Source organism: Macrosteles quadrilineatus, unplaced genomic scaffold (assembly GCF_028750875.1).
Source record: "Macrosteles quadrilineatus isolate MER2022 unplaced genomic scaffold, UCM_ALF_1.0 Scaffold_4__1_contigs__length_99947679, whole genome shotgun sequence".
NCBI classification, from domain to species: domain Eukaryota; kingdom Metazoa; phylum Arthropoda; class Insecta; order Hemiptera; family Cicadellidae; genus Macrosteles; species Macrosteles quadrilineatus.
In genome coordinates this window covers 21,263,447-21,290,878 of record NW_026542597.1, presented here as the reverse complement: position 1 = coordinate 21,290,878, position 27,432 = coordinate 21,263,447, and the positions used below count along the sequence as shown (strand labels likewise).

At 34.6% G+C, this 27,432-nt stretch overlaps 1 protein-coding gene across 2 annotated transcripts in view; it reads right to left on the bottom strand.

Moving 5' to 3' along the window:
- Window positions 1-42: 42 nt before the first annotated feature.
- LOC128992707 (organic cation transporter protein) overlaps window positions 43-27,432 on the bottom strand; it is a 99,267-nt gene continuing 71,877 nt past the window's right edge. The window contains exons 2-12 of one of the 2 annotated variants that reach the window (XM_054416426.1): window positions 12,713-12,945; window positions 11,808-11,957; window positions 10,867-10,970; window positions 8,747-8,901; window positions 7,874-8,042; window positions 7,345-7,474; window positions 6,170-6,356; window positions 5,238-5,366; window positions 4,442-4,623; window positions 2,960-3,096; window positions 43-2,199 (exon numbers count right to left, since the gene is read on the bottom strand). In XM_054416426.1, the coding sequence (XP_054272401.1) occupies window positions 2,160-2,199; window positions 2,960-3,096; window positions 4,442-4,623; window positions 5,238-5,366; window positions 6,170-6,356; window positions 7,345-7,474; window positions 7,874-8,042; window positions 8,747-8,901; window positions 10,867-10,970; window positions 11,808-11,957; window positions 12,713-12,945 (1,616 nt within the window). In that variant the 3' untranslated portion in view covers window positions 43-2,159. The remainder of the gene's footprint in view (window positions 2,200-2,959; window positions 3,097-4,441; window positions 4,624-5,237; window positions 5,367-6,169; window positions 6,357-7,344; window positions 7,475-7,873; window positions 8,043-8,746; window positions 8,902-10,866; window positions 10,971-11,807; window positions 11,958-12,712; window positions 12,946-27,432) is intronic. The other variant, XM_054416427.1, reaches the window with a different exon arrangement.

Genomic DNA, 27,432 nt, shown 5'->3' with positions numbered 1-27,432 from the left:
GGACTTCTTCTTTCTTCATATGAAGAGCGTCATATTTAACATGTAAAAATAAATAAACATTTACACACGACACAAAACACGTTACGGACACAAAACATTTACTGATCAGTTACGACAACAGACGACGCTAACCCGACGGAGTTTATGGACTTAAACTCCGTCGGGTTAGCGTCGTCTGTTGTCCAAACTGATCAGTAAATGTTTTTAAGCTCGGTTCTATTTTTGTTTTTTTTTCTGTGTCCGTAACGTGTTTTGTGTCGTGTGTAAATGTTTATTTATTTTTACATGTTAAATATGACGCTCTTCATATGAAGAAAGAAGAAGTCCTTGTACCGCCTGATGATGACTCCACATAGGAGTCGAAACTAGTTGCAACTGCAATTAAATGGATTGCTTGATAGCAGGTATTTAAACCTTTTTAATATTATTTGGCAATCCGGAGGCTACATCCACAATGAACATAAAAACTTGTTTTTACATCCAAGCCTACATGTAGAAAAAATGCTTTTGGAAAATATCGTTGTACAAATTATTGGACTGTCAACAAAACCAGATCTTAATGAATTTATTGTGCTATTCTAGTTTCAAGATTTATACAGTATTTGTTAGAGCAATAGTGACATTTAAAATTATAAACAGGCTTAGAAAAGAGTTGTCACAGCATATTGAAACTATTATATTTACTTTAACTTCTAGTGAATCCATATTTCGAATTTCAGTCATTTTAATCCATTGTTATTGGGTCATGGGCGCTCGATAATTTAACCTATCCAGAACATAAAATACATACAATAAAATAATAATATCATGCACATACTATATACATTTAAACTTCAAATTATTATTAACTAAAACTAATCGTTGCACCCTGTTTAAAATAATAACATAATTTCAATAAAGAAATAATGCTATTCTAACTATACAATAACATCAAGGACTTACAGGTTCACTATAAAACTCTAATATTTTATTTTAGTAATATCACTATAAAAATACACCAATAAGAAAAATACTTATGTAATTTCATAATATTACAATTTCTTCCAATATTATGTAAAATCTTTATGACCTTTTATATACCTGATAAAACTAACATCGAAGTAAAAGAAATAAAAAAAAAACAGTCCAGTCATATAGTTAGAGAGCGAAAAATATTATACAAAATAAAATGCATCATTGATGTGTTAAAATTAAAAAAAAATCTCTTTGAATTTTGAATACAGCATACTGTATATATATTTAAAGGATGAATAAGGTGAAACCAAAAACCAAAAATAAATTTTGTATTGAGTTACATGAAACTAGTAAAGGGGAACATGTTACTTATATAGCAAAAAATTTAATTTGTCACAATTTCAACAAATTTTCAGTTATTAAAAAAAACTCAATAGTTTGATACAAGTTTTTCATCATGTTGTTGCAAAAATGTGTTAGTATTGAATACAAATTTACATCATACAGTCATGGAAATTTAAGTGATAAACGAATTAAATATTTCAAGACTCAACAGCATTCTATAAGATTCTAAGATAAAATTTATATTTAATTACACAAAAGCCTTGAAATCTGGTACTTATATTATGGTAAAAAAAACACACACAATATATTCGTATCTATATCAGTAAACAAAGCATTGAAGGCTAAACTTTATTCTACTACAATTTAGTAAAAATAAATTCCTATTATACTCTCCATTCTTTTATTCCTTACAAAATTCACAGCCCAAAGATTATTTAGAACCCTGAAATTTCAACTTAACATTGTTGGGATTGTTTTTCTTTTGCAATGGTAAAAATCTTTTATGTAAAACAAGCATATTCGCCATTAGAACAAAATTATCTTAAAATAAAGTTATAGTAAGTTCTCAAAGAAAAAAAATTAATTTTCTTTTTCCCATTGTATAAGTTTGTTGAAATGTTTCTTCTACTTTGATTATTTTTTTAACGTTTTTCAAACTTATCCTCATACTTCATCCTCCCTCATGAATCCCATGTTACATTATGAAAGTCAAAACTCATTTTTTAAGGAGGTAAAGTTATATAACATCCATAGTCACGACTGTAGTTGTTCGGTGGAGATGAGTTGAGTTCTAGGACATTTCTGTGTCTGGTGACTCGACTCGATGATCTGATCTCGCAGATACTCGTTCCAAAACCAACTTAAGCCTTGGTAATCTCACTTTTCTCTGTAGATTTCTCTCTGTAAAAATTCAATTAATTTGTTAATAGCTCAGTTATATTTGTATATACTACTTAAAACAAGGATATTGCTTAAAAAAGCACTTTGTTCAGGGGGGCCAAAAACGGATTTCCATCAAACACTCAAACTCGAAAGTTTTAACAAAATGTTCTAGTACAGGGGGAGAAAGTAAAGGTATTTTTACAGTTGTAAGTCATTTAGGGGTAGTAATTCAATTCAATTCAATTCAATTCAATTCAATTCAATTCAATTATTTAAGATGGGGACGCCACTATGTGCGTATTTTAACCCAAATATGAGTGAAGGATGAGTGTAGGATGAGTGGCGCGATCTTGTAGTCTTGTTAGTGACTAAGGCCGACATGTTCCTTAGACACAGCTGTTAATTAATAGCCCATACAGCTAATGGCAACTAAGGGACCTACAGTTTATAGTGGAATCCGAACCACATTTTTCCTTGTAATTTACGAATTGGTCTAATTATCAGGATAATACTGCGGATAGTCGTAGTACTCACTAGTGCGGACGTTAATCCACACCAGGGAGCATCGCATCCACAGTGCATCCCTATAAATATCCACAATTCGTGACCTCCCAGTAGCTGGATTACAGGACGACGCCACCCGTCCCAGTCAAAAGATAGAAAATATCTCCTTGCTTTAGGATATAAGTCCCAGGATCTAACCATTAGATCAGCATCCTCACTGAAAAGATCAAATCAGCCAAACTTAAAACTATTATGGACTTTGCATATTACTCACGATTTTCCAGAAGATGACACAGGCACAGTATCGCTAAGACCCGCATCATGAGTCTCTGGTAGTAGCAATACAGCCAACCCTCCCACAATACCAAACACTCCTAGCACACTCATCGGCATCGCCAAGTACATGTCCTTCTTTAAACAAAAGAAAACATTTAAAGCTTAGTGCTTACTATGGAGGCAGAGATAAGTAGTAAATCTTATGTTTAATGCAGTGTTTGTTTGTAAATGTGCGGTATTTTTCTGTAGTAGATAATTTTTTGTTTGTTTCTGAACATTTGTTTTTTTCTGAGGTGACCAAATGCTCAACCCCCACAAGACCTTGGATGACTGGTAAAACCATCAACTGCAACAACAGTCCAAGTAAAATGTTTGCCTTAGGGCAAAAACCTTGTGTTATAGCACAAGACAATGATAAATAAAGGGTAAGGCATAACCAGAAATTAAGAGAGTTGTATAAAGAAGCGGTCATTGTGGGAGAGATAAGAAGCAGGAGACTTATATGGACTGGAGGGGAAGAAAGACTTCTCTGTACTAAGAGTAGAAGAAGAATCAATCGTGAAAAATACCTGGGAGGGAACAATGGAAGGAGGAAGATCCAGGGGAAGACCAAGAACTATGTGGATCAGGTCCACCAAGACATGGAACTTTTGGGGATTGAAGAAGAAGATGGATGGTGAGGACAGAGACATCTAGATGGAGGTACTGTGTTGCTGGAGGCTTTGTACAGACTGCGCTACAAATGGCCTACCTACTGTAAAAAGGGAATTCCTATCCTATGTAAAAGTTTTGAGGAGAAAATTGCATAGTTTCCAAATCCCATTATTTCAGTTTCTACCTGAGCTGTGCAGCATTCATTTTAGGTGGGTCTCACACCATGTTGTGCTATATAGATTGGTGAGCTATGTTGATGCTACACACAATATCTGATTTGGGCCAACGTTGAACCCTCAGTCTACAGTGCCGTTTTCTGGCCATAGAGGTAATGCCTTAGACTGCTCAGCTATATTGACCAGACCTAACTATCTACTTACAACTGGGAGAGGTAAGCTTAAAATTCAAGTATAATAACTTGAGACACAGGTTGCATTACATCTCAGGCTTAGACTTCAGCCATTAGTCATTAGACTTTAGTCATTTGGTTGAATTGCTCCGCAGGGAAGTAAATGGGCCCAGAGGCGTAAGATATTTCAGGTTTGTTGTCGGCACAAGGACGGGAAAATTTGCCCACAAGAAAGGAATGAAGGGGGGCACAATTATTGCCCCTAGCATTTCACGTGAAAACTGCAGGCGTTTGTTCCAAAAAGTTGTACCGGTGAGTAAATATTTGGTCATGTTTATTGATGGCAAATATAATTATTACTATTTTCTGAGACCCAAAAAGTCAAAGCAAAATTGGTGTTGAGAATCAAACCCCAATTTGCTAAATATTGACACATTAATTAGGATAATCTAAATAATAAGTAATAGATGTACTCACCAGCCTCCAAAGGTATGGAACAAGCATAAGAGCAACTCCGGCTGGAACATTGGACGATCCGACGCCCAAGTTGCGCATCACTGTTGGGAACAACTCAGCTGTGAAGACAGGCATCACAACGTTGCTCGATGACACACAGAACTTGCCCACCATCGCAAACAGAATAGTCACCCACTGCATGTCTGAAACATTATATGTTGGTGTTTTCAGCATCAACCGCTGTGTTTTTTGTCACTAATACACAGTTTTCCAGACGTTTCGTTCTTTGTGAAGTGGCATCCTCAGTGGCTTGGCTGAAATTGAGACTTACTTACCACCGGGATGCCACTTCACAATAAGGTCAAAACGTATGGCAAGTGTAGTGATGGCACACGTCTTATTGCCGCCAAAAAACCACCTATAACTCTCATCGAGTCTCATGACTATTAAATAGTCGACATAAATGCACCGAGGCCTTCACAGACATAAATCATGTCTAAATAGCCTCAGAATATAGAAGGGGAACGGTTAGAACTTTTCATTCTCAAGACTTGTTCTCATTACATGAATTTCTTTGGATATTATATTTTGAATAAAAGTAATAATGTATGTTAGGATAGTGGTGTTTTAAACTCAATATGTTACAACAAGGGCAAAACATACAAATACAATTTCTTCTTGTAAAACTAAAAATAAAAATGTGTTTACACAATCATTTAAGGCTTTGGAATCAAGCCAGCAATAAATATTTTACGTACAAAATAATGTGTGTCTTTTAAATAGATGGAGAAAATCACTTTTGTATTTTTTTACAAACCAGAAGGAACAGGAGTAGTCAGCAAGCAGGCGATGCCAGCTCCTATCAGAGACAAACTCAACGGCAGACGACGACCAAGCTTGAGGAGGATGAAGATACTCAGTAAGATGGCGGGAAACTCTACTGCTCCTGGAGGGAAAACAAAAATTATAGCAACATCGGAATTAACGATGAAAGAAATAGCAGGAAATCATAAAAAAGAATACCTAATGATGATAACATATAAACATATAAACAGCAAATTGAAGAGGAGGAGCCTAACATCAAGGAGCCAGGATAAGAGGCTTCTCAACACATCCAGGAAACTGAAGCTGCTCACTTGAATTGATTGATATTAATATATGTAATTACACTGATTGTCTAACTTAAGGTATTGGCCATTGGGATTTTATTATTTTTGATCTGTAGTAGTGAACACATTTTACGTTTGGTAAAACAGTATTTTTAATTTTTTTTAAGTCAAAGCGGTTTGAGTTCCTCATTCCCATACTGAGAATCTAATTTGTTGCTTTAGCACTGAACTCTATGGTGATAACCACTTGCCATTCATCCTTCCGCAAATATTCCTTCAATCTTGAGGAATTTAACTTTTATATGATAAATAGCTCATCATGAACCTCTTAAATCCTGCATCTATCTGGTTGGGCCTTTATTTTAAGATATCGAGCAGCTTGGCATACTTAACAAAATTATTAATTAATGTTTGTGTGGTGAGATAATTTTTTTGACAGTTTCTGACCAACATCTGATTTCAGCTTAGTTCTATATTTTGTTTGCATTTTCGGTTCTACTAGCAAGGGGTATATAATGCTGTTGTATACAGAAACAAAATTCAAAAAGTAACAAAACCATTCTTTATTCGGACCATTCTCTAGTCGGAAGGGTTTGACCATTCTTTTTGAAGATGGAAGGAAAATCAACGTTTAACTTACCAGAGATGACGCTGTTGACGTACACATCACCTCCCAAGTTGTTGAGGTTAAGGACAAGCCCGTAGTACACAAGATAGGTCGAGAACCAGACGACGTACAAGATGAGAGAGATGCGTCGGATGGCTGGAGTGCGGAAAAGATCAGCGATTCCACTCTTGGCTCCTCCTTCTATCTCAGACGCTGACGACTAGAACAATGTGTCGGCGGTAAAATAAGTAGACTTACTTATTTTCCTAGGTGAAATATAAAGCCACGGCAAAAAAATGTCAAGAACTATGACTTAAACCTCTTTTTCAACTCTTTCTCAACTGTTCTTATATTCATTATGATATCATATTAAAACTTTTGTCTGTACATGAATGAATATTGTATGACAGAATATGAATCTTTCTGCCACTTAATCACTTAACTTCAACAGTAAATGAGATTAAAACAATTTTTCTTGTGTTGTTTCTAGTGTTGGTGGTATACTTATTTAAATTTGAAAATGCAAAAAAACCATTAAAACTATTCTCACTCATTTTATCTTAAGTATTGCAACAATACATTGATTACAATAGTAAATTGTGTTTTAGAAGTTTGAAATTAATAGTTTTGTAGTAACTAAATTGTATTTAAAGGTTTTATATCACAGTAAAGATGAACTGGTTTTACTGTATTAAGATTAATTAAAGAGTTCTATTCCATCAACAGTGAGTTGAATCATTAAACTTTTGATTTTGATAAGGCAGACATCTTGTCAATATGGACCAGTTATTGTATACAAATTTGTATTAAAATATAACCTTGTTGAATAAAATGCCTCTCATTGAGGGCCCTGGGGTCAAACCTCTCTTCCTCCTTTAATTGTTGATACTTTAACAATTTGATAGTGTATAAAAGATTCTATATTGAACAATAAGTTGTCTTTTCAGTTTAACTTGGTTAAAAGGTATGTGGATTCAGTACAATTTATGGATAGTATACTCTACAGCAGCACACAATACCGGTAGCTCAATACAACTATGTTCATTTTTATTATCAAACTTGCAGCAACCCACTGTTTCATGAGAATGGAACGTCTACTTCTATCAAGAGTCAAAGATGAAATCAAAGGATAATACAAGATGAGCTTACTTAAGAAAATGTTTTAATTTTCCTTTAATTTACCTATCAGGGAATTAATCGTCATTTACCTGTTTCAATATCTTGTCAATGTTGGTGGGAAGTGTGATCTTGTTGAATCTCGCTGCGTCCTCCAGTACTCTGATGGTCTTGTCTATCTGACCTGTGGCGTGCAGCCATCTCGGCGACTCCGGCATAACCCTGGTACAACAGAAAAACTCATCAACATAAAAGTATATTTTAAATAAAAAATGATAAAATTAAACATACACCTCTAGTGAAACCTAAATGGTAAACTGCTATATAGTAAAAATAATTTGGAGACATAAAGAGTGGCAGCGATCAAAGGGTAGGCAGATGCCCCTGAGCTTTACAGAAGTTAGAAGTATATTGATAAATTACTTCAATGATTATTTTACAATATAATCCCATGTCTTCTGGGTGGTTTTACATCCCCTTAAATTCCATCCCTTTCTTTTGCATTACAAGCACAAGCTCAAGGACCACCAAAGTCAGACAAATGCAAGGTCAAAAGAGACTGTTAACTTTTAAAAAAATTAACTATACTCATAGTTTACTATAAAAAAAAACCCTACTGACCACCATAGTAGCAGGAAGGGCAGAGCAGACAAGGTGATGGCTAGCTGAAGATGTCTCCAGCCCCTGACATAGTAGGCGATGGCTGCAATAGCCATGTAGCTGAATGGCAGAGGGAAAAGATACGAGACCCCAGAGATAGTCAGCCATTTTCCTCCCACCAGCTCCATACCTACAAACACACATGGGTTAAATACAGCCTTGATGGAGAATATGCTTTGGAGAAGGCGGAGAAGGTTTATGAAGAAGAGGGCTAGGAAGAAATAGGAAAAAATTTGTGGCCTAGGAGAATGCCAAGAAATTTTTCGAAATCCCCATTTCAAAAATTTTTTTAGCCCCAGCTAATACTATAGAGAAATACAGAGGAAGTTTGAAAGAATGGCTAGGAAGAAGGACCAAAGTTAAAGCTAGAAAGACATTTGATGGAAATGCTGATGGGTTATGTGTATGATGGCAAATTTTCTTTCGCTTCTTTGCACAATGAGACTCAAGGACAGATTATTTAGAATTTTTATCTTTTAACCTTTTGTAGCACCCTCCAACGCTATACGCTCTTATGCTCTTGGCATATGAGTACCTAATTGTCCAAATTATTTCACATCAATATTCACATAGTGTATACCTACTGAAATTGTGATGATCTTAATATCATAGTTCTTTATGAATTTTGCCTGAGAGTGAAGTGAGGGTTTGTATAGGCCTTTGACCTTTCTGGATTGGATTGACATGGTTTGGCTAAACAAGTTTAAATGAAACTTTTACCTCATAGCAATCACTATGTTAATTTTCCCTAACGAAAGTCTACGTTGAAGGCTGTGATTCCCACTTTAACCAACTAAGCTACCAGGTTTTGCCCATTAGTCATTCAGTACTCACAAAGTACAAAGCCACTGAAGACGACACTGACACAGACGAAGCCCAGGATGGCTCTTCCTACCATGTAGACTGTGAGGGACTCTGTGACAGCTAGGATCAGGCCAAGGGTGATCTGTAGTACCAGGGAGATCATCAGGGCGATCTTACGGCCAAACCTGACACAAACCACAAGTCATACATTAAACATACTCTCTTATAGACACTGACACATACAAAGCCCAGGATGGCTCTTCCTACCATGTAGACTGTGAGGGACTCTGTGACAGCTAGGATCAGGCCAAGGGTGATCTGTAGTACCGGGGAGATCATCAGGGCGATCTTTCGACCAAACCTGACACAAACAACACATCATACATAAACATACTCTCTTATAGACACTGACACATACAAGCCCAGGATGGCTCTTCCTACCATGTAGACTGTGAGGGACTCTGTGACAGCTAGGATCAGGCCAAGGGTGATCTGTAGTACCGGGGAGATCATCAGGGCGATCTTTCGACCAAACCTGACACAAACCACAAGTCATACATTAAACATACTCTCTTTTAGACACTGACATAGTTAAAGTTAATTGGATAATTTAAAAAGAGTGTTAAGTTTAATTATTCAATTTCACATTTAATATTACAAAGTGGACAAAGCTGAGAGTAGTATTTTCCTTTTGAATACAACAATGAATATAAACCATCTTATCTTCACGAAATGACAAAAACTTTAAACAAATATTTACTTTTTACCATGTTTTGAACTATATCAATATATGTCAACAAATCTTGAAAAATAAATTGGTCTATAAATATTTGAAAAAAATATGAAATAAAAAAATAGTAAAATCAAATCAAAATAATAAAATCAGGTTTAATAAAAATAATCCAACAGGGGAACGAGTTTACACAAGCGCCTTACTATACGACAAACGCCAGGTACACTTTCATGCAGCAACATTGCCTCATTAATATTGAAGGCTTTCTGCTTTTGTCGGGAAAGAGCAGATTTGCCGGAATATTTTTTTAACACAGTTTAAAGAAACTATTATCTTTTAGTGAAACACAAGTTAAAAACAACAAACTAAAACCAATAAAATCGGTTGTATTTAGCTATTATTTTAAAACAGTAAAAACCTGACTTTTAATTCAATAATCAATGTCAATAGGTAGTCGATTTTTCATTTCATATAGTTACTACATAAAACCGGAAAAGCTAAATTAACAGGTAAAAACTAAAAATGGTCAAGATAAAAAAAACATAAAAATATAATTCAATCTACTCATTCATCAAGTGTAAAAAAAAATATTCTAACACTAGTACAGCACTTAAAAAAATAGAATCACTATTTGATACGTAGGTAAAAAACAATCAAAGTTGTAAGAGGGGCACCATACCAAAAGGTTTTGAGTGCTGATGTATACAATAAAATTCTCTTTATAAACTCAGGGAATTAATTTTTACTTTCTCCCCTCACACATAGTATTTGGAGAAAGTATTGTTTTTGTCAAATTTTTCGAGTTTGAGTTTTGGGTGGAAATGTTCGTTTTGGGTCTCCCTAAACCCAAAAAGTGTTTATCAAAGTGATGTATGTGTTTGCGTAAGGGTGTGTACATGGATACAGACTGGCATTTGTGATTCGATACTGACGACATTTGGCATGCAGGGTATATATCTTAAATATCTCCAGGTTTTCTTTAAGTTTGTGAAATTTAGATTTTTGGTGGCAATTTCACCTCAAAAAAACTATGAAATCGGACAAATAAGGTTTCCACAGAAACAACTCAAACAGTTTTGAAAAGAATACTATTCAATGGTATTTTTAACGGTGAACAAAATGGTACAACCCCCAATGCTATAAAAACTTTGGTTCAAAAGATATTGAAATATTTGGGATTTTACCCATGAAATATCATAGTTTCTTCCATCAATTACTCGTTGTAAGGGTTTTTGACAAGCTACAGTGAGAAAGTATGTTTCTGTTTGGTGATACAGTTTACTATAGATATTTTAATCGAGTGAACTAATTTTGTATGCACAATATGTGGTTTACTTATTTACATATTAAGATATTAGTGTTAAGACAAACTGAATGTGAGCAAAGCTCGGTCATCATGACCGTGTATAACGCTTACCTGTCTGAGAAATATCCTGAGAAGATACCACCAAGAGCCACTCCTATGAGGAACATCATCTCCGCCACTTCGGTCAGCCCAGCGTGGTCACACACAAGGTCCCACTGTACAAACGCGGAGTTAGATACTTATCGATTATAAAGTAAATCCAAAGAGATTTTTATGTGGAATACCTCCAATGGATACATTACCATGAATGCTAATATGTGTGTTCGTATATGTTTTTATTTACTATCCATGAGTTTTAGTGGGTGAAGTTATCCAAGACAAAGTAAGATGTATTTAATCTAAAATAGGGTATTACTATCTATACAGGGCGAATAAAAACTCAAGACCCCCCAATTAATATTTTTCTAAGTAAATATACAGACAATGTGATTAATGTGATTGTGTGTGTGTAGTGTGTGTGTGAGGGTGATTTTGGGAACACTTCAAATGATATGTCACTTGAAGGGGGTTTACAATAAAACATTTTGAGTTGTCCCCAAAATCCCCAATTTTTGGGGGACACTCAAAATTGTCAAAACCATAAAATGGAACTTCCTGCTAAGATTGCATGACTACCAAAAGGATATCTCTTAGTTATTCTAAGTAATACAGATATAAAATCTAAATATGGGTGGGTCATGACTTTTTATTCACCTCGAATAGACCCAAAATTTTCAAAGCTTTGTCGTTACATATCAACTGGCTAAAGGCACTGGAGTTTCGTATTAGAACACGCACTTACTGAAACATCTGCACCACAGATTGGAAGGATGGTGTAACTGAGAACCCACTGTGGTCTCATGACAGTGATAAAAGCCTTTTTCAAATTTGCCATTAAAATATGACTACACGGTTTAGGTATAGTGAGCTTCTCAAGACGAAATAAAAATTATCAGAACATCAGACTAGAGCTTTTAAAAGAAAAATACACTCAATGATTTGAAGATTCTGACCTCGCTGACTATACTCCTGCCAAAGGCCGACTCGTCGTACTCCCAGCGGTCACAGCGTCTGTACTTGGCGTAGGTGGCGTTCAGTAGCGCCGTCATGTCGCTCAGGTCCACATCTTTTATCCAACATGTGTCATACTTCTCTATACCGTTCTGAAATGGAACAGGAAATGAGAAAACATAAGTTAAGCTTTGTTGGAAAATCGCTAAATACTCTATATATTTTAAGCTCGCTAGAACATTGCTAAGCCCTTGCTGAAACATTGATAAACATAGTCTGACCTTTCTCAAACCATGCAAAACTGAAGGGATATCTCACTGTAAAGCATAGAATCTTTTATTTCCCCATCAACTAAGACAGAGGAAATAAAAACAGTAGGAACCTCTATGCGAGATTCAAACCATTATGAGATTAACCTTATTCTTCGAGTAAGAAACTATGGTGTTGGAATGTTTATTTCCCCATTCAAGTTCAATGCTAGGACTCTTTATGATAGTACTCCTTATTTCATAACGTTTTCCTCTCGTTGAAAAAATCATGAAGCTTGTCTTAACTAAGATACCTTGAGTTGCATTGTGCAAATACGTTGGAAATCTAAGGTTTTACAAAAGTACAATACATTTACAGTTTTTCAAATTTAGAGAAGTCATTTTGTGTCAATGTGACTCTGACTTTAAAAATCCATAATGGTTTTCTGTGTCGTCTGTTGCAGACTACTGCTGGTTTCGCCCTTTACTTCAAAGAGGCATTCTCAGTAGCCTGAAGACTAAGGATGCCTTTTAAAAGTAAGACCAAAACTGGCAGCAATCTGCAATTGACGACACGGTTGACGCCGAAAACACTATGGATTCTAACACCAGCCACGAAAGCCAAAGAAATCATCTGAATCTGACCACATCAAGCGTACCTTGATAATTGTCCTGCCGCTGATCTCCTTCCACGTGTCTACCGAGAGGTTCATGAGATGGTCGGGCCTGGCACACCAGTAGTCTCCGACGGCCGACTGGAAGGTGGGGGAGAAGATGTGGAACGTGCAGGGGAAGTTGAACAGTGATAGGAGGAACGTCAGCATGAACTGCCACCGGCCAAAATCGCCAATGGCCGCTGATATAGGATCTGACTCCGCCATGGCTGCCGAGTCTGGAAAAGAAAATTGAAGGTTATTGCTGAGGTATTTTGAATAATATTCTCTGCACAATAGTATGTCCTTGAAATAGTTTGGGTGAGTCCAAACTATTTGAAGACTATCGTCCAAAGATTCGACGTAACTACAGTACTTGAAATAGAATTGGCGGAGACAGACTTGGTCTTTGAAATTATTCTATTTTACCATCTAAAGGGACGTATTTTAACACCCCTCATATTTCGACAGGCACGAGCATTTCTTGTGTTTTTTGTTTTGTCTTTTCTTCCATGTTTTCAATAACAGTTACGTTTGAAAAAACAAGGACCTAGATTTTTGACAAGCGTGTGTGAGTATTTTTTTAAAGTAAAATTTTTACCGGACAATCAAGGCCATAGAACTTACTAAAGAAAATGCTCAAAAAGGAATATACCTCAAAGAGATCAAAACGATACTGAGACACTAATTGAAACCCCATGTTTCGGAAGAGAAAAGCTCTTCCAGTCTAATCATGAATTCGATGCATAGGCCCTCACAATTCAGGAGGGTTCACTGCAAGGTTCACTGCACAGTTTTGAGCAAAAATAAGAAAACTAATTCTCATGATTCTATGTCAAACATTTTGCAAGTGAATGAATTTTCCATGACGAGTACTGTGCTGAGCCTTTCAAGAATACACTGGGACTTTGGACTAAGAAAATGTTATGAGAATGCAGTACCAACGTCAATCCTGCTCAAAAACACCATCCCTGTTCATATATGTGGTTAAATGCGTTCAACTACATCCAGAAATAAATTCAGTTGATTGCAGAACATTATCTATGTAAATAACCATTTTTTTCATTCTGAAATGATGAAGGAAGCATTCAACTATAGTTGCCGTACAAAATGTTTGAGACTCGTAACAATATGTAGATTAATTAGCTGTAGCCTATTTTGTCCATGGAGTGCGTTTGCCAACACTAAGCTTTACAGCAGTAAAACTTACAGTAGTTTGTTTACTACAGTAAACAATCTTTAAAATATGTTACTAAACATTTTGGATTTCGTGAACTAATTACATTGCAACAAGTCAGGAACGTTCCGAGTTTGACAGACGCTTCTTTTGAGTTGCAAGAAGCCTTGACATTGACACTCGAAAGTGAGGATGACGCAGACAATTAAAGCCTCTGTAGTCGAATGTGAGATACTTCATTGTCAAGGCGCTTGCTGTGGATTTGATACTTCATTGTCAAGGCGCTCGCTGTGGCTTTCACTGATTGATGTGGATTCGCAGAAGTGAAATCACTTCGGTAATGGTTTATTTCAAGAATCATAATAGCAGTAATAATTTATCCTCTTAAGTGATTAGTTGGTAGATTAGATCAGCATATCTATAGTAGTATTGATAAGAATGAAATTGCCCAGCAGAATTACATGCGATTTTTTATACCGGTAATTAAAATACCCCCGCTGCAGTAAACCTGCCGTCTAGGTGAATTTCCATTTGCCGGAATTGATTTTCAAGTAAATCTATTTAAATAACATTAGGTTTAACGAGAACCTAGATTTGCTGCTATAGGGAAACTAATAGAGCGTGTTTTTAGTAAAATATTAATAGCTTAGTATAAAATAAATAAACTTGCCAAGTTTTATCAAAATATATCCATAAACAAGCAAACTACAACATTTTACAATATTCTCCATTAGAATAACATGGGAAATTTAAAATCACAAATTTTTAAATTTTAACCGTACAAAAACACTTTGATATACTGATTTTTTTAAGTTCTCTAAAAAAGGTCTAGAGAGAAATTGGGAAAGTTTGTGTTTTGAGGGTCAGAAATGAGAAAAGCCAACTTTTGCCCCATAGAACCCTCCGAAAAACCTCGTTCCCATGGTCCGATCATGCTGGTTCGCTAACTCATCCATGTTTATCCCGCTTTACACCTTCAAACCAAACTTCATCAAAATCGGACAAAAATTACTCAAGTTACCGCGTTTACTTTTACCGAATGGTGTCTTAACCTCTGGGGACTTCAAAACGAAAAAGTAAATCGTTCCGGACCTAGGTAAATCGGTCTTACCGTGCCACCTCACCTACTAGGGAAATTCACGAAAAACTTATGGAAATTGCTTTTGTTCTCTTTTGACCATTTGAATGATAACTCTGGTGAACAAACAACAAAATATTAGGCTATTTTATCATCAGAATTGGTTATCTGTGTTTAATTGTATGTAACTTACTGTACTATTTTGTATAGTATGAACTTTTCAGATAGTGCAAACATATTTCAGTAGGTGACTAAGAAGGCATACTTCTTGAAAACCATCGAATAACAATAATTTAAAAATTTGATTGATCTTGGTAGTTTATTTTTGTAGAACAAGAATAATCTTGTAATTGATTTATTCGTATTTATATTGTTGTGAAAACTGTGTTGGTTGTATTATGAACTCATAAGTCTTTTGACAACATATGTAAATTTATTTACAAATATTTGTAATTGGATTCTACAGGATTCTAGAATTGTACAGGATTCTAGACTGTATATTCCTATCCATTGTAAAAATCCGATAATTCCACAGGATTGAAGTAGGTATAAATAAACAATAAAGATGTATGTAGTAATTGTTTTTCAGATTGTGTAGATAACAGTAGTATAAGTTATCATCCTTGTGGATCAGCAAAGTTCGATTTTACGTTATTAGCATTGACTATTGGATATCCTATTTCTTCTCCGTTCACATGTATTATGTCCTAGTCAACAGTTAAAAAAATAATACAACCACAATAAATAAATATATGCATACATTTCCAAATCGACTACTACCTTTTTGATAACTGGCACTTGTCCTCTATTATGGAAGTAAAAGTAATTAACTGCTTTAAAAAAAATCATCATCAATGTTCTCTTTACTCCATTTAAAATTTCACAATAGTGTACAGTATCCAAAGTCAATGAAATAGTGAGTGGCGGATGACAATTTTGGCTGACAGTTTGAGAGGTGGCCTTATTCAGTGACTGCACATGTCATACCAGTAACAGTGACAGTGTGTCCTTACTATCTCCTTTCACTGTAATTTGGACTAGTAAAACAGTCACTGTAGCGTTGAGTGGCTAAAAATAGTCATCGGTAGGACGAAAATGTTTAACCGTTCTGGGGGAATAACGATTTTATCTCGAGCAATCACATCACATGAAGTAAATGATAACAACTCTATATAGTAACAAAAATACAAGTATAGGTAGATATTATCTGGGTAGCCTAGTGTAATGAGTGGTTAGCCTTCAAGCTTGAAGGTCGCTGGTTCGATCCCAAGCAGAGCTGATTCTAGATCCAGGTGCAATTCGTCGTTAGGCTACCATTGATTATGTAAAGGACCGAAGTTAAGGAGTATCAAGACTGGGGTTTAGAGCGTTGTAAAAGAGAACACGTAAAGCATTTTGAGTGAAATACACAAATAATAAACCAAATTTCCTTGAAAAATAGCAATTGAATAAGAATACTGACAATTTGTATTGCATCCTTGGCAGTTAGTTCCCCCTCTATAACCTTTCTATAGAGGCATCTATGCAACAGCCTAAAGTTACATAAAATGCACATATTGGTAGAATAAGATTGGCTTGGGAAGCAATTGTTTTACTGGAAAGCATGATTTTTGTTTTCTAACAATAATTTTTTCCCATTTATTCCTCATGAAGCTATGAAGGCTAATATATTTTAACAAATCACTAAATAGTTACAGCTTTTCTGTAATTTTTAGTTTGGCCTACTTATTTACAGAAAGGTTTTTGTTGAGAAAACTGACAATTGTTTGTTAGTCTATCAGTCTCATTTGCACGTTTTTTGAGCGTATGGTGCCTATGTACCCATGTATAGTGAAAGTAATTTGGTAGATTAAGGATTATGTACTTAAATTGTGATGAATTTCACTTAAAGTAATTAAAAATAAGTCTACCACTTGAAGTATATCTTTACAACTATACAACTAGTAAACATACTGTATATGAAAAATTGTAATGGTGGTCGATTTCGATTGGGCACTTCAATCATAAGACCCAATATAGGTGAATCTTTGTGAAACATTCCCTAGTGTCTTCACAACAATGCAAAAATAAAAAATGATAACATAATCTTTGGACTTTGCCATACGTTTCATATGTGATTGTTATTTCTATTCGTGACCTTACCACTGTAATGTCAAAGGCAACTTGATGTTAATTCATAGACTTATATAGAGTGCCACTCTCCACTCACTTCTACAATGTTTATTATCAGCTCAAAAGGAATCTAAGGTCCAAAGATGGTGGACACAGTGAAAGGTAACAAGGAACAGTAATTCCTTTGTCGATAACAGCTCTGCTAGAATAATGAAACAACGAAATAGTTTGAAGACTTCGAGAAAAGTTTTTTTTACAAGAGTATAAGCAGTCTTAACCTTTGATTATTGAATCAAATTGACAATCCATCCTCATGTTAAAGTTGTTGCCAATTTATTAATAAAAATCGTCGTAGTTGATGTGGGCCACCGACAGACTGTGCTGACCTAAATAACTAATTTCTGTTGAATACAAAATTTGTTTACTGGTCAAACTGGCGACTAATTGTGAGCTATAACAACTGTTATGACCCACTATGTCTTAGACACTAACGCATTCTGTGACTAGCCCCCACTATGGTTTTTAAACAAAACATTTGTGACAGCTGGTCCATATAGATGGGATGTCTACTTCAGTATCCAATAGACAATGGTTTTACTAAAAAAAAAAAAACACCTTAGATAGGTATTGAACAAGAGAATTTTGAGCGACCAAAAAAACCTATAACCTAGACATACACAATAATGTCATTAATAGCCTGGCCTAGGTAATAAGACCTAATAGCTGTAGTTATGCAAATATTTATACAGCAAATTGGTCCCCGTTTAGTCAGCAAACACACTTTTCACTCATTGCAACGCAATGAAATACGCAGAATGTAATCAAAACTATGCGCTGATGTAGTTAATTACTGTGCAACCTTGGTGCTAAATAACGAAGTTCAGTGTGATGAATTGAGACCGTAGGGAAATTTATTTTTCCTACAGTTACCTAACAATATACATGTTCTCTCACTGATTTGAGAAAGCAAAGTGGCCAATTCGCTCATCAGTGAGACAATGTTAACATTGTCTCACTCTAATTACTTTGTCTCACTCCAGATTTGCAACGTGAAGGCACGAAATAGTGAGCGCGTAACATGCAGGCAACGTCGTATGCGCGCGAAATACGTTGGCAGCACTGGCTGTAAATCAGCTGGTCAGCTGTTGTACTGTTGTATTTGTCACTTCACATTAAATGTTATATTAAAAGTTCACTTCTGTGTAAAAATAGGTTATGTTTCTTCACAAATTTATTTGTTTTATGGTAACTGTAGGAAAAGTATAATGTGCAACTCGAGTTCAAAGTACAATTGCCTCACTCGAGAAACCATTCCTCACTCGCCTACGGCTCGTGAGTAAGGATTTCTCTCGAGTGAGTCAATTGCTCACTTTTCTCACTAGTTGCACAAATAACCATATGTAGATGCTAGCACTACTCTGTCTTTATTCTATTGTAGCACTGGTAGTAATAATGCTTCTAGATAACAAGCCAACCTGAAATGTTTAAAGTTGAATTAACTAGTTGTAATTCAACACTTCAACTATTTTCTATATAATGTATCATTGTGTTATTTTAACACCAGACAAGATACTATATATTACACAGTAGACATATTATATTCCTCTAATTAGAGGAATAGCGCAGTAGCGTATGTAATTCAAAGGAATACTTAAAACTTAAAGAGTTTAAGCCTACAAAGGAACCCCAAATTAGTTGTCAATTTACTATTGCATTTTGGACAGCGGACTGGTCTTGTGGTAGGGCGCGGGACTTCGGTGTCTGAGGTCCCAGGTTCAAGTCCCACCAATCACCAATGGATTTTATCCCGATAGTACTAGCTTGAAGTAATGTGTAAAACAGTTTTGGGCTTGAATTAGCATCCTGGGATGTGGAGGTGGGACAAAAAACTATTCTATTCGTATTTATGATATAGATTGTAAATTAATTCTTGACACTGTCCGAACACATAATTTTCTACTGTTTATAAATCTGAAAATTCCCTATCCTATTACAGAGAACGAAAACAAAGCTATTGCAAAGCAGGATTCAGAATCTTTGCAATTCAAATGCTGAAAACAATGCATAAAGGAATGCAAAAGAAACATGCATTGTATCCTAGCACAATGATCGTCCAAAGAACTGGACTTTCTATGTGTCTGTTTCTAGTTTACAACTTGTAAAAGGTAAAATCTTTAATATAGAAAGAATATTACACTTTTCCAATTCTTAAATGGTAAAAAATATATTTCAAATATGATTAAAGTTTATATGAAAATGTACAGGTTAAATTTTTGTTCAATATTATAACATACACTAGAGGTAGTCCAGTGGTCGAAAACTCTACCAAAAATATGTAATATGTTGACTTCTTTATTTTCACCCCATGCTGTAAATAAAACACGTGATAAGAGTTCATCCATTTATTTTGATTTTCTATTTACATTTTGTCACCAGCATGGCAACCCATAAGGCCCATGTTAATGTTTTTTATTCATTTTTTAGCTTATTTTGAGGTTATCTTAATGTATAAAGGGATTCTGCACATCTATAGGCAAATATCGCTCTGAGTAGATTTTCCCTGCGATGCACACGAGCTGAGAAACAAGGTTTTCAAGATACATGTTTGCCTATATAGATGTAGCCCATTTTAAGACAATTTCAAATGATTTTTTCCGTAAATCTACTTTGAAACTATTGTGATAACAACTTTATGGTTGTAGGTGTAAACCTTTGCTTATGCTTTTGCATTACCGAATATGTATAGCCCGATGATAAATTTTGTGGATAAGGAGTATATTATGGAATACAAAATATGGATTCTTTCTTACTAATTTTTCTAGAAAATTAGTTAATGCATAGCCACAAAAAGACACAACACATAGGCAGTACTTCGATACCTTACGGTACCTCTATATCTGGAAAAATTTGATTTCTATTTGTAATACATTTATTTAATTTGAATGTTTTTATTTGTCAACTTACTTGAAGCTGGTACACTAAACAATTTGGTAATTAGTTCTTTTCACAATCTGATACGGTGACTGACTATGAAACCCATACGAAGTATAGTTATTATATTATTATAGTTATGTAATAAAGACAGACGAACATTTCATGATCTACTCTAAAATACGAAAGAAAACTTAAAACCCATTTCAGCGCACTCAAAGCTAACAAACGCCAAATGTACAACTACAAAAAGGCTCGTATTTTACAATACGAGAAAACAATATGAATCGTACAAAGTTGGCTTGGAACGTAAAAGCGACCAACGTATATTATACCCAGAGGATATACAATGATATGCACGGTGTTATCTCAACGACAATTTGCCAACTGATAATGTTATCTAGCTTTACCAAGTATTTCAGGAAACTGGGTACATTGCAATTGTAGCATTTGAATTAAACCAGATAAGAAACATTACAACAGTGTAGTTTACATGTTAGAACGGGCTTACAAATTTAGTAGCGGTTAATTGTAATACTTTCATTTTTACTCTACAAAGATGTTAAGGTGTTTATTTTGCCTTTTTTTAGACTAAACAAATATTTTGTGCACCTTTTTAACTGGCTTTTAAAGGTAAACGGTATTTAGGTCAACTGATACTGTTATCTGGTAGCTCTGGGTTTCATTGCGATTGTAGAATTAAACCAGGCAAGAAACATTACAACAGTGCTAGTTTAAATAAGTAAAATTGTAGGACGATTTAATTGTACTACTGCCAATAACAATGGTAACAAGTACCATTACTTATTACTTACAAGTACATATTACTTGTAATATGTACTTTGATTTTTTACTCCAAGAAGATGTTTGGTGTTTGTTTTGCTTTTATTTTTAGAGTAAAAAAATCTTTTGCACACCTTCAAATTGACTTTTAAAGGTAAAAGGTGTTTAGGGGTTTATATCTAATAATATGATAAATTATGTCAAAACGGAAAAATCTCTGCCTGAGATTATTATTAGCATAAGAGGTTATACTTGGACTGCGAGGGGACAAAGTAGTTATATTAAAATTTAAAGTTGGTTTTTCACTGAGGATATTAACTATTTTCTAAACTTTCCTTAGTAAATTTTTTACGGATAAGTAGTTAGCTAATTTTATTGAAATATATACTGTACTTCCAGTACTTGTTTTTTGAGGTTATAGATATCTAAACCAATTTATTCACTTTTTGTGGTTGATAAATTTACACAACAACAACACCTTCAAAGCTATAGATTCACAAAGAGTAGTATAATGTCAATCAACTATATAGAAAAATGCATTTTAGTCCATGGGTTATAATTGAGCGAAGCTCACTTTCCCTCACTTTGTTACTTCTTTGTAAGAGCATCAGAATGTAATGGCTTGACCAATTTATATGAGCACAAGCACAATGTTTAGGTAAAAAAATTTGCAAATTTCCTTCTGGATTTTATTTTACGGGTCACGAAATTTCGCTTGTTTTTTAATGTAAGTTAAAAGAAAAATTATATTGGGTTTATGACATATATGGGTTTATCTCGTTTCATTTAAATAAGATAAACATATGTTAATTGTTTGTAACTGTTATGTTTACATTTAAATGTTTACTTTCATCCTAGGTTAAAGTTGGAATGTAACAGTTTATCAATGGAAGTAACAGTTTTGCTATATTTGTTTTGAGCATGCCTTAAAGGCCACGTCGTAATATTGGTCGTCGCACCACAATAATGCAAATATTGTAAGAGAGTAGCGTCGTGAACAAGAAGAACCAGATGAAGCAGTGGCGGAAGAAGCTGATAATGATAGGCAGTTAGCTAATCAATTCCAACATTAATTATATGCACTAAGATTTTACACTTGCACTAACTGTCATCGCCAACAACTACAGCTTCAAACCAATCACCGATTTGTTCGCGTTGTCGTTCTATGGAACTAAATTCACGGCGTTAAATAATATGGATGTGTCAAGTGTCCCAAACGAATTAACTGACCTGATGATTGTAGAACAAATGTTGATTGCACGAGTACATCCTGCTATGCGCATTTACAAAGTACAAGCAAATGGTCAGGCTTTTATCAATTCTTATTCTTAACTAAATAAATGAACTCAGATAAATTTGTCATTCTTTAGAACTTAAATAATATCGGACAAACAAACGGTGAATCTATTGAAAGGGAACATATTGTAGGTTGTTAGCTGCTTTAGCCATTGACAATCTTTAAATAATGCTTCGCTCATTTTGCGTCTAAAGTGTAACGGCAGACCACCCTAGTATGTTATTCCTATGAAAACGGTTGGATTACTCATATTCATCATAGAAGAATGGTTTAAGAAATGAGTGGACTTATTTGAGTTCCGTTTCAGTACAAGCAATAATTCAGTCCAGTATTCAAGCAATATTACCTTACTGGAACCTTCATATTATGATTTGGCGCTTCTTCTACTTTATGAGTACATAACTTAAATTTCTCTTGAATAGAAAAATACTAAAAACTATAAGAATTATATGTTTACCAGTAAAAGTTAATAAGTATAGTAAAAATTATTGGCAAAAAACTCATTATGCAGGATAAAACGAAAGGTGTAAGCAGCATTTATCTCACTTTTGTGTATAATTCCAGTTGTAGTTGATTGGTTGAGACCGATTGTTGATTACATGTTGCCAACATTGTGCAGTGAAGCGACAAACGAGGTGCCAACCTAACAGCGTTACATTCACGGGTCGTCAACCACGCACCGCCCACAGATATTGCAGATATTCTCGGATTCCATTTTCAGATTAATACAAAATACAATACATTTAATATTTTTTGTGGGGTCAATAAGAATTAGCTTTGGATGAAAGTTTTCGGGAAATGTTTGGAAACATTCAATTTTGCAATCTTCATTGTTTTTGTTTTTATTTTATATACGCCGATAGCACTTTTAGTGTTTTCATTGAAATGAAATTTCAAACCCTGGCTTTAAACGTTGACATTTTATTAAGCTCAATTAATTGATTTATAGACAAATGACAAACAGAACTGGATCCAGAATCTATCCTTTACGCACGGAATTAAACCAGTAAACTCAAAATTTGAATGCGATCAGTAGAACCAATCGGCTACTTAGTCACTGTTGTATTATTCATACTCGAATTGTGCTTCCATCGACTAGAAAACATTTCAAAGCCCAAGTGTAACCCAATTTAGCGTAAAGTAGGAATTATGAAACTCATATAATTGTCTAACATATATGACATAAGAAAATATAAATATTGATTTAAATAAATAAATAGTTATTTGTATAACTAGTGTACAAAGTGGCACTTTGCACGTGTGTTCCACGTTATGTTTTTCCTACAGTTGCTACAAACAATTAGTCTTTCGAACACTATATAGGTTAGGTTAAATTCAAGCGTTAAAAGAAATGGGAAACGCTGCACCAGCTGATAGTAGGCCTAGTCGTAGTACAGTATCACAAAGCGTATATTACACGTTACACGTATTACGTGCCTAATAAAAGCACGTTGTTTTGTGTTGTTTGGCTGGAATACTGGAGTGCGGCAAAAAATGAGTGCGACAAAAGTAAAAGTAGCTACTAACTACTTTGCGTGCTATAATCAGTGCAAGGAGGCCCACTTTGTCAGACCACTTCATTAAACTTAATTTGTAATACCAATAAAAACTATGTGGAGCCAAGGAAAATATTATGACCTAGGGAGGTCTAACTTTGTATTGAAATCATTGTCAACTTTGATCGGAAACAGTTTCAAGCTATGGTCAATCAAATGGTTTACATACAAAAATTACCAACCTCAAAGGAGAGAAAAGAAGGGGAACCTTTTATTTACTGCATTAAGCCCGTGTAAAACGTTCGTAGTTTGTAGTTGGCATTATGCAGATTTAAAAGTATTAGATGATTTCCTTGCACTATGTTTTCAGAAAAGTTTAACTCAATTCAGTCAACACAATAGGAAACCATTTTCTATAAAGCAGAGTTGAATGGAGGAAATCATGAATGACTTGTACACAACACCCTAATGATCTTGATGTCAAGGTCGTCCCTTATCAGTCAATGCCATGTTATCAGCACCGGCGTGTGGATTTACAGCGTATGGATAATTTCACTGAATTGGTAGCGATTTCAAAATAATTTGTATAAGCAGTAAAAAATTACGAAGAATTGGAATATTCGTAATGTTTGTAGTTGTGCTCTTCGATGTATATATAGGTCAAATAAGTTTCAACTCAATTAGCGTTCACTATGAGTAAATTGTATCAGCAAACTGACACATGCTTTCTCCCATTAGCTTGTCAAAAACCCTTAAAATGTGTGCCTATAATAATTTTATTGGTATAATAGCAACAACTACTATAACTTTTGAACTATAGTTTTTTACGGCAGTGGTGGTTATACAGTTTTGTTACTGTAGAGTTACTGTAGAAATGCGATAACATATTAAATTCGTCCGGGCATTTTTGTAAAAATCCGATTTTCTCTTATTTTATGGGCGAATCAAGATTAAAATAAAATTTCAAGAAAACAAAAAGTTTCTATGGGTGAGTATCCACATACCAAGTTTCGACGAAATCAGATCAAAATTGAAGTCTGTAGCTCTGTTCACATCCACACACAGTCACTTTGAAAACTTCTTTTTGGGTTCAGGCGTAACCAACATGGACATTTCAACTCCAGACTCAAATTCGGAAATTTTGACGAAAAGAGGATTTCTCCATATCATCTGAAAGAGTGGAAAAAGTAAATAGTGAAGGAGTAAATATTATAAGGACCATTGCACATTCTGAGAGTGGTTAATTCAACTTCCCATCCAAACCAAAATGTTTGTTGCAGAAGGTACGTATAGATGAGGCGTCTGAATCGAAAAGTCAATGGTAAAATTAATCAACAATACAACATTTATCAAACTATACAAATAAATACGTTAATCCTTTGACTACATTGACACTTGACTGTGATTGGCCAGTGGTCACGTGATCACATCAGTCACCCCACAACCTTGATATCCTGTCAGAGGCCCTTGTCTTTGATTTAGACGTTGGACCGACATCCAGCCGCAATAAGTCTGATGCTCGCATACTAGCCGCGGACTCTGGCTACGTCTTAAGATGCAAACTATGATATAATTTGTTTTAATGAAGTTTGAAAATGTAAAACATTGTGATTGTTGAGTTGTGCCAATGAATGATTGGCTAAAATTAATTACTGTTTTCTGTCGAATACGCAAACTTTTTGACGAAGCTAAAGTGAAAGCAACGGATCAACTTCACAAGATCCAGAAGAAGATCCAAAACTCGTATTTCAGATCATAAGATACAAAAATTACACAATATGCGTGTTCAGAAGATCCAAAGACATTAGTTCACAAGATCCAAATATCAGGAGATCCTAAAGTACGGTCATTATCAGAGGTAAAATTTTACATTCTGAAGTTAGCTTTCCTTGATCTTTGGATCTTGTGAGCCTAGCGAGGATAAGAAGATCCAAAATTTATGATTCAATATTTCCAAAGATCAGAAAATCGAAAATTATGGATCATTGCGTCTCTCAGATTGAAGGCGTTTAGAAACACGCCCCCCTCAGCCACATTTTAACTATTTATTGATTGCTTCTTATTTATGTGTTGGTCTACAATTGTTTTTTTCTTTCGTGTATTCATACAAAGTCTTTCTCGGTATTCCAACAGTTTCCATGAAGCCTTGGACCGAACCTTGGGGACAATCTCCTCAATACGGTGCGAATCCATGTATTTAGGTCATGTCGCGATCCATAATCCATTGGAACTGCTCAGAATTACATACCGATTACTCATATCGAATCGAACGTGACGATAATCGAAAGGCTTATTTATCGGTACGTGAGGAGATGGTAATAGATTGTCTCGGTGCGTTTCTAACTGATGATCTGGTTTACCTTTGAACGTCAAGTGGAAAGGATGTTTGAAGTTCTTGAGTAGTTGAGGTTAATGAATTAAAGAATAAATTTAATTTTCTGCTCTTGATGGTGTTGTAGATCTTATATATGTCGGTAATTTATATGTATAGTAATTAATATCAGTTATTAGAATACTTTTCTTCGAGTCATTTAATTAAATTAACATAATTAAATTAATTAAATTAAATTAAATTAATTTAAATTTTAATAAAAATAACATATTTATCAATCAGTGATGCAATTGGATAAATAAATCAATGAAAACATTAAGTTTCAACGTCACACATCTGGATAAAAATTATTTTACCCGCCTAATCATATTTTCCCTCTAATAATTCCCTAAACATGTCAGATTTATTCACTACCGATGTAACAATAGATTAAATAGTTTTTAAGTTTGCTGCTACAAATAATGTTATAAAGAGGGATTTATAGCAAAATAAGACCTTGATATGAATTTTAAAAACCATCATACTTTGACAAAACAAATCTATAAACAAGCCTAATTCTCCATTAACATAGGAACCTTAAATTTTCATTTTTTGGAATTTTCTCCATAGCCATTAGGTGTGCAACAACGCTTCAATATACTCACACAAAAAAAGTTTAGAGAATTCGCAAATTTAGGAAATTCACTAAAACAATGTTTTTAATTTCTACAAGCCAACATATTTTTAGTTAAAATATTGACCGAACACGGACTTGAACCTCGAGAGAAGTATGTCAAGTGTTGGACATGTTCGGAAGTTCATCAGCGGATGTTTGTCGTTTGAGTGTTTGTCGAGTGTTTGGCTATTTCGAGGTGTTTGGAAGACTTATGCCAACCTTCGCCATGTTTGGTTGATTTGGAGGCTTACAAAGGATTGGCTCAGTTGCTGACATTTGTAATATTAACTTGCAAAATTGTAAATATAATATTGTACGTTTATCTCAACTGTATTGTAGTTATACGCATGATTTGAAGAACAAATACACACAAATAAAGTAAAATCTCTCCAAAATTTGTTGCTTGTAAAATATATATTTTTGACATTAAATTTGATTAAAATATTATACACAAGCAAATATTATAAGTTATTTTCTCAAAGAAAAGTTATACGTAAGGATTTGAATTTAACGGTCAAAATAAATAAACAGAATTTTCTCTAGACGTAACCTAGATTTCACAGTTTTAAGAACACAACAAAACTGCTTCATATTCAGTCTTTGACGAACTGGAGACAAGTATATTTGCAAGTCAAAAGAAAGTTTAACGACTGCTTGCATTTTAAACAGAGTAAAAATCTTCCATTGCATTGCTTTTGAATATTTAGACCAAAATTATTTTGAAACACATTTTTTCTGCAATTCTACTAAGACTCAATCTAATAAAAGCTAGAGTGTGATAAGCGTATTTAAAGTTATTGAACTTTTATTGATTATGTACACTGTTTATATTCAGTGGGTTAACTTAACAGTGGGATTTCGATCC